This window comes from Zosterops lateralis (assembly GCF_965231275.1).
Source record: "Zosterops lateralis genome assembly, chromosome: 5".
Taxonomy (NCBI): domain Eukaryota; kingdom Metazoa; phylum Chordata; class Aves; order Passeriformes; family Zosteropidae; genus Zosterops; species Zosterops lateralis.
The window spans coordinates 2,255,520-2,267,726 of record NC_139766.1 but is presented as its reverse complement, the minus strand read 5'-3'; the positions used below and the strand labels follow the sequence as shown (position 1 = coordinate 2,267,726).

Below are 12,207 nucleotides of genomic sequence, written 5' to 3'. Positions count from 1 at the left end.
AATTAATCTAATTAATTAAGAACTAATTAACAATGAATTATTTTTGCATTAATTACCTGGCAGGACTTTGGGGCTCTTGCTGTTGGTGACGGGAACTTTCCTGGGAGGAGAAAAAAAAAAAAGACACAAAAAAATCAAATTAATTTTAATTAATGATGATTAAACCCCAATTAAAGCCCCAAAGAGGTTCCCAATTATGGCAATTAACAGGAATTAATTAATGAGGGTCTCACTTGGTGCTGGTTGGGGTTTTTTTGGGGTTCAGGACTTTTTTCTTCGCTGTTTTTTTGACCTGGAATGGGAGAAAAAATTGGGGATTTATTAATTATTAATATCAGATACAAACAGGATTCTTCATTTTAATTAATGAATGGTAATTAGGGTGTTACAAAATATGTATTAATCAACATTTGGACTTTATTAAGAAATGTATGAAATTATAGAAAGAAATAGATAAAATGGGCTCTTAAGGATCTATTTTATTTAATAAATCATTAATAATCATTAATAATTATTATAGCAGTAATTGCTATTAATATATAATTATATAAAGATACAAATTATATATAATAAAATATATAATATGTAAAAAAAAATATATAATATAGTTAAATATATATTATATAAAATAAATATAAAATTAAAAATATTAATAATTACTACATTAATCTATATTATCTATCTATATAGAATAATCTATATTTTTCTTTTATTAATAAGATAATATCTAATATAAAGATATTAACAATACACTAATTGTAATAAATAGAACTACAATTATATAATAAGTACCGTATAATAATTATATAATTTTATAACAATTATACAATACTTAAAACATAAAATTACATAATAATTTACATTAAAATAATTTGAAAAAATATTAATAATATTATAATATTAAATATTAGAAAGTTCTTTACAATTATTATATAATAAAAATAATAAATTTACGTAACAAATGCACAAAAATAAAAATTATTAATTCATTATTAAACTTTAACTGTTCTCATTAGTGATAACAAATAATTAAAACTAACTCGTTCTTATCAACAACTTAATTTCTTTTAAAAATAAATCAATGGGATTTTTTTACAGAACAAATCCCATTAATACATTAAATTACAGAGTATAACTATTAATGTAATAGTTATTAATTAACCATTAATTAACCCTAGTAATTAATGAGTAATTCTGAATTACTCCCAGTTGGAATTCCTAGTTGGAATTCCCATTTCCCCTCTGGAATTTCCCATTCCCTGTTTTTTATTTTCTCCTCAGGAATTTTCCATTTTGATTTTAGTTTCCCTCTGGAATTCCCATTTTCCCCAGAAATTCCCCTTTTTCCCCAGAATTCCCAGTTTCCCCCATTTCCTCCCCCCGAATTCCCATTTTTTCCCATTTTCCCCCAGAAATTCCCATTTTTCCCCTGCAATTCCCATTTCCATCTGGAATTCCCATCTAGAATTCCCATTTTTCCCTCAGGAATTCCCATTTGCCCTCAGAAATTCCCACCCCAAGTTCCCATTGGAATTCCCGTTTTTCCCCCAGAATTCTCATTTTTTCCCATTTTCCCCCCAGAAATTCCCATTTTCCCCCCAGAATTCTCCTCTTTCCCCCCCGAATTCCCATTTTTCCCCCAGAAATTCCCATTTCCCCCCCCCCTAATTCCCATTTCTCCCCTTTTTCCCTCCAGAATTCCCACCACTTCCCCCCAGAAATTCCATTTTTCATCCAGAAATTCCCATTTTTCCCTCAGAATTCCCATTTTTTCATTTTCCCCCCAGAATTCCCATTTTTTTCCCCAGAAATTCCCATTTCCCCCTCAGGAATTCCCACTGGAATTTCCAATTTCCGACCCAAAATTCCCTCAGGAATTCCCATTTTTTCCCCCAGAATTCCCATTTTTCCCCCAGGAATTCCCATTTTTCCCATTTTTCCCCCAGAATTCCCATTTCTTTTGCCCCCAGAAATTCCCATTTCCCCCCGAGTTCCCTTTTTTTTTCCCATTCCCCCCCCCAAATTCCCATTTTCCCCATTTTTCCCTCCAGAATTCCCATTTTTCCGCCAGAATTCCCATTTTTTTCCCCATTTTCCCCCCAGAAATTCCCATTTTTCCCCAGAATTCTCCTCTTTTCCCCCAGAATTCCCAATTCCCCCCCAAAATTCCCTCAGGAATTCCCATTTTCCCCCCAGAAATCCCATTTTTTCCCATTTTCCCCCCAGAATTCCCATTTTTTTCCCATTTTCCCCCCAGAATTCCCATTTTTCCCCAGAAATTCCCATTTTTCCCCATAATTCCCATTTTTTTCCCCAGGAATTCCCATTTTCCCCTCAGAATTCCCATTTTTTCCCATTTTCCCCCCAGAATTCCCATTTTTTTATTTCCCCCCCCAGAATTCCCATTTTTTTTCCCCAGAAATTCCCATTTTCCCCCCAGAAATTCCCATTTTCCCCCCAGAATTCCCATTTTTTCCCAGAAATTCCCATTTTTTCCCTCAGAATTCCCATTTTTCCCCCAGAAATTCCCATTTTTCCCCAGAAATTCCCATTTTTCCCCATAATTCCCATTTTTTTCCCCAGGAATTCCCATTTTCCCCTCAGAATTCCCATTTTTTCCCATTTTCCCCCCAGAATTCCCATTTTTTTATTTCCCCCCCCAGAATTCCCATTTTTCCCCAGAAATTCCCATTTTTCCCCATAATTCCCATTTTTTTCCCCAGGAATTCCCATTTTTCCCCCAGAAATTCCCATTTTTCCCCCTAATTCCCATTTTTTTCCCCAGGAATTCCCATTTTCCCCTCAGAATTCCCATTTTTTCCCATTTTCCCCCCAGAATTCCCATTTTTTTTCCCCAGAAATTCCCATTTTTCCCCCAGAAATTCCCATTTTCCCCCCAGAATTCCCATTTTTCCCCATAATTCCCATTTTTCCCCAGAATTCCCATTTCCCCCCAGAATTCCCATTTCCCCACCTGGGGTGTCTCGGCCACGCTGACGCGGATCCGTTTCCCGTTGAGCACCATCGGCGTCGTCTCGGCGAACTTCACCGCGGCCACCACGGCCTCCTTGAAATTCATCTCCAGGTAGGCCTGGGGACAGGGAAAATCCAGAAATTCCCAACAATTCCCAGAAATTCCCAACAATTCCCAAAATTTCCAGGGTATTCAGGGTTTTTTTGGGATTTTTTTGGCAGTTTTTGGGGGTTTTTGAGGATTTTTTTGGGGAAAAAAAGTTGTTCATCTCCAGGTAGGTCTGGGGAGGGGAAAAATTCCCAAAATTCCCAAAAAATTCCCAAAACTCCCAAAAATTTCCAAAAATTCCCAACAATTCCCAAAATTCCCAGGGTTTTCAGGGTTTTTTTGGGATTTTTTTTGGCAGTTTTGGGGGCTTTTTGAGGGTTTTTTTGAGGGTTTCTTTGAAGAGAAAAAAGTAATTCACCAGGTTGGCCAGGAGAGGTGAAATTCCCCAAATTCCCAAAAATTTCCCAAAAATTTCCCAAAAAATTCCTAACAATTCCCAAAATTCCCAGGGTTTTCAGGGTTTTTTTGGGGGGGATTTTTTTGGGTTCTTGGGGGGTTTGGGGGGGGGTTTCTGGGGTTTTTTTTGGGGAAAAAAGTAGTTCATCTCCAGGTAGGCCTGGGGACGGGGAACAATCCAAAATTCCCAACAATTCCCAAGAATTCCCAACAATTCCCAAAATTCCCAGGGTTTTCAGGGTTTTTTTGAGATTTTTTTTGGCAGTTTTGGAGAGTTTTTGAGGATTTTTTTTGGGAAAAAAAGTTGTTGTTCATTTCCAGGTTGGCCTGGAGAGAGAAAATTCTCAAAAATTCCCAAAAATTTCCCCCAAAATTCCAGAATGGTTTCCGGATTTTTTGGGTTTTTTGGGGGGGAAAATGTAGTTCATCTTCAGGTAGGTCTGGGGAGGGGAAAAAATCCAAAAATTCCCAAAAATTTCAAAAATTCCCAAAAATTTCAAAAATTCCCCAAAATTCCAGCATGATTTCCATTTTTTGGGGGGGAATTTTTGGGGTTTTTTTGAGGTTTTTTTTTTGGGAAAAATGTAGTTCATCTCCAGGTAGGTCTGGAAAGGGGAAAAAATCCCAAAATTCCCAACAATTCCCAGAAATTCCCAACAATTCCCAAAACTTCCAGGGTTTTCAGGGGGTTTTCGGGATTTTTTGGGGTTTTTTTTGAAGGCTTTTCAAGAGAAAAAAAGTGGTTCATCTCCAGGTAGGTCTGGGGAGGGGAAAAATTCCCAAAATTACCAAAAAATTCCCAAAATTCCCAAAAATTTCCAAAAATTCCCAAAATTCCCAGGGTTTTCAGGGTTTTTTGGGGGGGATTTTTTTGGGTTCTTGGGGGGTTTGGGGGGAGGTTTCTGGTTTGTTTTGGGGGGGGAAAAAGTAGTTCATCTCCAGGTAGGCCTGGGGACGGGGAACAATCCAAAATTCCCAACAATTCCCAGAAATTCCCAACAATTCCCAAAATTTCCAGGGTTTTCAGGGGTTTTTTGAGATTTTTTTTTGGCAGTTTTGGGGAGTTTTTGAGGATTTTTTGGGGGGAAAAAAAGTTGTTCATTTCCAGGTTGGCCTGGAGAGAGAAAATTCCCAAAAATTCCCAAAAATTTCCCCCAAAATTCCAGAATGATTTCCGGATTTTTTGGGTTTTTTGGGGGGGAAAATGTAGTTCATCTTCAGGTAGGTCTGGGGAGGGGAAAAAAATCCAAAAATTCCCAAAAATTTCCAAAAATTCCCAAAAATTTCAAAAATTCCCAAAAATTCCAGCATGATTTCCATTTTTTGGGGGGGATTTTTGGGGTTTTTTTGAGGTTTTTTTTTTGGGGAAAATGTAGTTCATCTTCAGGTAAGTCTGGAAAGGGGAAAAAATCCCAAAATTCCCAACAATTCCCAGAAATTCCCAACAATTCCCAAAACTTCCAGGGTTTTCAGGGGGTTTTCGGGATTTTTTGGGTTTTTTTTTTTGAAGGCTTTTCAAGAGAAAAAAAGTGGTTCATCTCCAGGTAGGTCTGGGGAGGGGAAAAATTCCCAAAATTACCAAAAAATTCCCAAAACTCCCAAAAATTTCCAAAAATTCCCAACAATTCCCAAAATTCCCAGGGTTTTCAGGGTTTTTTGGGGGGATTTTTTTGGGTTCTTGGGGGGTTTGGGGGCAGGTTTCTGGTTTGTTTTGGGGGGAAAAAAGTAGTTCATCTCCAGGTATGCCTGGGGACAGGGAACAATCCAAAATTCCCAACAATTCCCAGAAATTCCCAACAATTCCCAAAATTTCCAGGGTTTTCAGGGGTTTTTTGGGTTTTTTGAGGGTTTTTTTAAGGGTTTTTTGGGTTTTTTCCAGGTACACCTGCGGAGGAGAACATGCCCAAAATTCCCCCAAATTCCCCAACAATTCCCAACAATTCCCAACAAGTCCAGCATAATTTCTGGGATTTTTTGGTGTTTTTTGGGGGAGGTTTCTGAGGCCTTTTTTGAGGAAAAAGTGGTTTATCTCCAGGTAGGTCTGGAGAGGGGAAAAATTCCCAAAATTACCAAAAAATTCCCAACAATTCCCAAAATTCCCAGGGTTTTCAGGTTTTTTGGGGGGATTTTTTTGGTGGGTTTTGGGGTTTTTTTGGGGAAAAAAGTAGTTCATCCCCAGGTACGCCTGCGGAGGAGAACATGCCAAAAATTCCCAAAAAATTCCCCAAAAATTCCCAGGGTTTTCAGTGGTTTTTTTGGATTTTTTGGCTCCTTGGGGGGGTTTGGGGTTTTTTTTGGGGGGGGGTTTCTGGTTTTTTGGGGGGGAAAAAAGTAATTCATCTCCAGGTAGGCCTGGGGAGGGAGAAAATCCCAAAATTCCCAGAAACTCCTAAAATTCCCAAAAAATTCCCAAAATTCCCAGGATTTTCAGGGTTTTTTTGGGATTTTTTTTGGCAGTTTTGGGGGGTTTTTGAGGATTTTTTGGGGGAAAAAAAGTTGTTCATTTCCAGGTTGGCCTGGAGAGAGAAAATTCCCAAAAATTCCCAAAATTTCCCCCAAAATTCCCCCATGATTTCCGGATTTTTTGGGTTTTTTGGGGGGGAAAATGTAGTTCATCTTCAGGTAGGTCTGGGGAGGGGAAAAAAATCCCAAAATTCCCAACAATTCCCAGAAATTCCCAACAATTCCCAAAACTTCCAGGGTTTTCAGAGGGTTTTCGGGATTTTTTGGGGTTTTTTTTGAAGGCTTTTCAAGAGAAAAAAAGTGGTTCATCCCCAGGTAGGTCTGGGGAGGGGAAAAATTCCCAAAATTCCCAAAAAATTCCCAAAACTCCCAAAAATTTCCAAAAATTCCCAAAATTCCCAGGGTTTTCAGGGTTTTTTTGGATTTTTTTTGGCAGTTTTGGGGGGTTTTTGAGGGTTTTTTTGAGGGTTTCTTTGAAGAGAAAAAAGTAGTTCACCAGGTTGGCCAGGAGAGGTGAAATTCCCCAAATTCCCAAAAATTTCCCAAAAATTTCCCAAAAAATTCCCAACAATTCCCAAAATTCCCAGGGTTTTCAGGGTTTTTTTGGGGGGATTTTTTTGGGTTCTTGGGGGGTTTGGGGGGGGGTTTCTGGTTTGTTTTGGGGGGAAAAAAGTAGTTCATCTCCAGGTAGGCCTGGGGACGGGGAACAATCCAAAATTCCCAACAATTCCCAGAAATTCCCAACAATTCCCAAAATTTCCAGGGTTTTCAGGGTTTTTTTGAGATTTTTTTTTGGCAGTTTTGGGGAGTTTTTGAGGATTTTTTGGGGGAAAAAAAGTTGTTGTTCATCTCCAGGTTGGCCTGGAGAGAGAAAATTCCCAAAAATTCCCAAAAATTTCCCCCAAAATTCCAGAATGATTTCCGGATTTTTTGGGTTTTTTGGGGGGGAAAATGTAGTTCATCTTCAGGTAGGTCTGGGGAGGGGAAAAAAATCCAAAAATTCCCAAAAATTTCAAAAATTCCCAAAAATTTCAAAAATTCCCCAAAATTCCAGCATGATTTCCATTTTTTGGGGGGGATTTTTGGGGGTTTTTTGAGGGTTTTTTTTGGAGAAAATGTAGTTCATCTCCAGGTACGCCTGTGAGGGGGAAATCCCCAAATTCCCTAAAATTTCCAAGAATTTCCAAAATTTCAGGATGATTTCTGGGAATTTTGGGATTTTTTGGCAGTTTTTGGGGTTTTTTTTGAGGGTTTTTTTGGAGGAAAAAAGTAGTTCACCAAGTCGGCCAGGAGAGGTGAAATTCCCCAAATTCCCAACAATTCCCAGGGTTTTCAGGGTTTCTGGGGGGATTTTTTTGTGGGTTTTGAGGGTTTTTTGGGGGTTTTTGATGTTTTTGTGGGGGAGAAATGTAGCTCATCTCCGGGTACCCCTGAAGAGGGGAAAAATCCCAAAATTCCCAAAAATTTCCCCAAAATTCCCCAAATTCCAGCATGATTTTCAGGGAGGGAAAAGGGGGAAAAAGGGAATGGAAAAGGGAATGGAAAGCAGAGGAAAGGGGGGAAAAAGAAGAAAAAAAAAGGGAAAAGTCAGGGAAAATACAGAAAAAAAACCAGAAAAAAAAAAAAACAGGGAAAAAAAAAACAGAGAAAAGGAGGGAAAAAAGGAGGGAAAAAAGGAGGGAAAAAAGGAGGGAAAAAAGGAGGGAAAATACAGAAAAAAAAAACCACAGAAACAAAATCAGAAAATACCAGAAAACAAACAAATAAAAAAACCAACAAAAAGGAAAAAAGGGGGAGAAAGGGACCAGAAAAAGAGGAAAAATACAGAAAAACTGAGCAAAAAAATAGAAAAATATTTAAAAAAAAGGAAAAAAATAGGGAAAAAAGGGAACAAAACCCTCTCAATCCCTAAAAACCCCAAAATTCAGAGTGGGGAATTCCCTAAATCCCCCATTTCTGGGTGGGATTTTTGGGAATTTCCCCATTTTCGTGGCCTGACCTCGTTCCTGGAGCGCAGCACGATGAGGTCGCTGACTTTGCCGAAGGGCAGGACGAGGTTTTTGATGTCCTGGTCAGAAAATCCGTCCTGGGGCAGCTCCGAGAGGTGCAGGACGGTGCCACAGCTCAGCAGGTCCTCCCGCAGCAGCTGCGGAGAAACACACGGAAAAGTTATAAAAAAAGCACAAAAATCGGGGGAAAAATAGGGAGAGAAGTCCCAGAAATTGGGGGGAAAATAGGGGGGAAAATAAAAAAAAAAGTGGGGAAGAAAGGGGAAAAAAAAAAAAAAATCTGGGGATAAATAGGGAAAAAAAATTTTAAAAGTGGGGAAAAATAGGGAGAGAATTCCCAAAAATCGGGGGAAAAAAAAAGGGGGAGAAAAAAAACGGAAAAAAAAAAATTTGGGGAAAAAAATTGACCAATATGTGGGGAAAAAATAGGGAGAGAATTGCCAGTAATTGGGGAAAAAATAGGGGGGAAAATAAAAAAAAAGTGGGGAAGAAAGGGGAAAAAATAAAAAAAAAATCTGGGGATAAATAGGGAAAAAAAATTTTAAAAGTGGGGAAAAATAGGGAGAGAATTCCCAAAAATCAGGGAAAAAAAGGGGGGGGAAAAAAAAAACGGAAAAAAAAAATTTAGGGAAAAATGCGGGGAAAAAAATTGACCAATATGTGGGGAAAAAATAGGGAGAGAATTGCCAGTAATTGGGGAAAAAATAGGGGGGAAAATAAAAAAAAAGTGGGGGAAGAAAGGGGAAAAAATAAAAAAAAAATCTGGGGATAAATAGGGAAAAAAAATTTTAAAAGTGGGGAAAAATAGGGAGAGAATTCCCAAAAATCAGGGAAAAAAAAGGGGGAAAAAAAAAAACGGAAAAAAAAAATTAGGGAAAAATGCTGGGGAAAAAATAGGGAGAGAATTCCCAGTAGTTGGGGAAAAAATAGGGGGAAAAATGAAAAAAAATGTAGGGAGAAACAGGGAAAAAAATCAAAAAAAGGTGTGGAAAAATATGGGGAAAATCAGAAAAATGTAGGGAAAAAATAGGGAGAGAATTCCTAAAAATTAGGGAAAAAGGGGGGAAAAATTAAAAAAAGGGAAAAAAAAAATCCAGGGAAAAATAGGGGGGAAAAAATCAAAAGAAAAGTGGAGGAAAATAGGAAAAAAAATCAAGAAAATGTGGGAAAAAATTGACAAAAATGTGGGGAAAAAACAGGAAGAGAACGCCTAAAAATCCTGGAATGTTAACTGGGAAAAATTCCCAAAATTCCCCCAAAAATCCCAAAATTTCCTCACCCTGTTGTAGGGCTGATTTTTTCCCGACTCGTCCTCATCCTCCTTCTCCTTTTTGGAGGAAGATTCCGAGCTCGGCCCCGCAGCAGCTTCGTCATCTTTGTCTTTTTTGGAGATTTTGGGGGAAATTTTGGGAGTTTTTTTGAGGGTTTTGGAGGGAATTGAGGATTTTCCCGACGATCCCAAAGATTCTTCCACGGCGGCTTGAAGGGATTTGTGTTTCTTGAACTCGGCCAGAAATCCTGGACCCAGGGTTTTCATCACGGCCTCCAGGGCTGCTCTCCTGGCTGGGGAAAAAAAAAGAATTTTTAAAAGAAAATAAAAAAATTTTTTGGGATTTTTTGGGGTTTTTTTTTGAGATCTTTTGGGGAATTTTTTGAGATTTTTTTTTGCGAATTTTTTAAAGATTTTGAGGGATTTTTTTAGAATTATTTTGGATTTATTTTTAATTTTTTTGATTTTTTTCTAAATTTTTTGGAATTTTTGGGGGATTTTTTTTTTTAAATTTTTGGGGGACTTTTTTGAGAATTTTTGGAATTTTTTGAGATTTTTTGCTTTTTTTTGGTATATTTTTTGGATTTTTTTTTTGACAACTTCGGGGAATTTTTGGGGGAATTTTTTTTGTGCTTTTTGGGAATTTTGGGGAATTTTTAGGGGGATTGGCTTGAAGGGATTTGTGTTTCTTGAACTCGGCCAGAAATCCCGGGCCCAGGGTTTTCATCACGGCCTCCAGGGCTGCTCTCCTGGCTGGGGAAAAAATAGGATTTTTTTAAATAAAATAAAGAAATTTTGGGGAATTTTTTGGAGATTTTTTGGGAAAAAAACCACAAATTTTTTGAGATTTTTTTACAAATTTTTTAAAGTCTTTGTGGGATTTTTTTGGAATTTTTTTTTTTTTTTTTCTAATTTTTTTGGATTTTTTTTCTAATTTTTCTGGATTTTTTTTTGGGATTTTTTGGGAATTTTTTTGCGATTTTTTTGGAAATTTTTTTGGTATACTTTTTGGATTTTTTTGAGAACTTTGGGGAATTTTTGGGGGAATTTTTTTTGTGCGTTTTGGGAATTTTGGGGAATTTTTAGGGGGATTGGCTTGAAGGGATTTGTGTTTCTTGAACTCGGCCAGAAATCCCGGACCCAGGGTTTTCATCACGGCCTCCAGGGCTGCTCTCCTGGCTGGAGAAAAAATATGAATTTTTTTAAGAAAATAAAAAAAATTTTGGGGATTTTTTGGGGATTTTTTTCGAGATCTTTTGGGGAATTTTTTGAGATTTTTTTTGCGAATTTTTTAAAGATTTTGAGGGATTTTTTTAGAATTATTTTGGATTTATTTATAATTTTTTTGATTTTTTTCTAAATTTTTTTGAATTTTTGGGGGATTTTTTTTTTTAATTTTTGGGGGACTTTTTTGAGAATTTTTGGAATTTTTTGAGATTTTTTGCTTTTTTTTGGTATATTTTTTGGATTTTTTTTTTTGACAACTTTGGGGAATTTTTGGGGGAATTTTTTTTGTGCTTTTTGGGAATTTTGGGGAATTTTTAGGGGGATTGGCTTGAAGGGATTTGTGTTTCTTGAACTCGGCCAGAAATCCCGGGCCCAGGGTTTTCATCACGGCCTCCAGGGCTGCTCTCCTGGCTGGGGAAAAAATAGGAAATATTTTTGGATTTTTTGCAAATTTTTTGCAATTTTTTGAAGATTTTTGGGGGGATTTTTTGGTTTTTTTTTTTTAAATTTTTTGCCTTTTTTATTGCAATTTTTTGTGAAGATTTTTTTGGGAATTTGGAGGGATTTTTTGGAATTTTTTTGAGATTTTTTTTTTTTGAGGTTTCTTTGGGGTTTTTTTGCAATTTTTTTTGAGGGATTTTTGAGACTTTTTTTGCAAATTTTTTTTAAACTTTGTTTTTAATTTTTTTTGTGATTTTTTGTGGGTTTTTTGCGATTTTATGAAATTTTTAAGGTTTTTTTTTAGGGTTTTTTGCGATTTTTTTTTTTTTTTAAATTTTTTAGGGATTTGAGATTTTTTGGAGGGTTTTCTTGATTGGAAAAACCTTTGAGAATCCCACTCAAAATTCCCAAAATTCCCATTTGGGATCTCTTGGGAATCTCTTCCCAACTTCCCACTTGGATTTCAAAAAAACCTCAGAAAAAAAAAGCCCTGGAAGCAGAAAATGGTGCCTGGATGGGGAAAAACTTCATGAATTCCACTCAATATTCCCAGAACTGCCATTTGGGAATCAAATCACCTTTGACTTTGGGAATCCCACTGAGCATTCCCAAAATTCTAATTTGGGAATCTCTTCCCACTTGGATTTTTAACCTCTACAACTCTTGGAAAGACAAAATGGCACCTGGATGAGGAGAAAAACTGTGGGAATCCCACTCAACATTCCCAAAATTCTGATTTGGGATCTCTTGGCAATCTCTTCCAACTTCCCACTTGGATTTCTAAACTTCCCACTCAGATTTCCAACCTCTAGAAACTCTTGGAAACACAAAACGGCACCTGAATGTGGGAAAAACTTTGGGAATGCCACTCAACATTCCCAAAATTCCCATTTGGGATCTTTTGGGAATCTCTTCCAACTTCCCACTTGGATTTCTAAACTTCCCACTGAGATTTCCAACCTCTAGAAACTCTTGGAAACACAAAACAGCGCCAGGATGAGGGGAAAAACTTTGGGAATCCCACTCAACATTCTGAAAATTCCAATGTGGGATCTCTTGGGAATCCACCTGACCCATTCACATCTTCCCACTTGTATTTCCAACCTCTCGGAAGCACAAACCCAACAAAAACCCCCTTTGTGACTCTCCAAACTCCCCATTGGTGACCCCACCTTGCGATCGGCTGCCCCTCCGCGCCGACCTCTCGGAGCTGGACGATCTCCTGGCTCTGGGGCTGGGCCTCAGCGGGGGCCTGGAGCGCTGCGGGGACCGGGATCGGTGCCGGGGGCTGAGCCTCCGCACATGCCGCCCGGGGCTGC

The 12,207-nt window shown here is 37.8% G+C and overlaps 1 protein-coding gene across 2 annotated transcripts in view; it reads right to left on the bottom strand.

Annotated features, from left to right (window-relative positions):
• Positions 1 to 10,547, bottom strand: part of LOC310909272 (zinc finger protein 638-like) — a 36,757-nt gene extending 26,210 nt beyond the window's left edge. For both annotated transcript variants that reach the window (XM_083860914.1, XM_083860915.1), the window contains exons 1-5: positions 9,230 to 10,547; positions 7,941 to 8,087; positions 2,975 to 3,091; positions 234 to 292; positions 57 to 100 (exon numbers count right to left, since the gene is read on the bottom strand). In XM_083860914.1, coding sequence (XP_083717040.1) covers positions 57 to 100; positions 234 to 292; positions 2,975 to 3,091; positions 7,941 to 8,087; positions 9,230 to 9,487 — 625 coding nt within the window. In that variant the 5' untranslated portion in view covers positions 9,488 to 10,547. The remainder of the gene's footprint in view (positions 1 to 56; positions 101 to 233; positions 293 to 2,974; positions 3,092 to 7,940; positions 8,088 to 9,229) is intronic.
• Between the last annotated feature and the right edge of the window lie 1,660 nt (positions 10,548 to 12,207).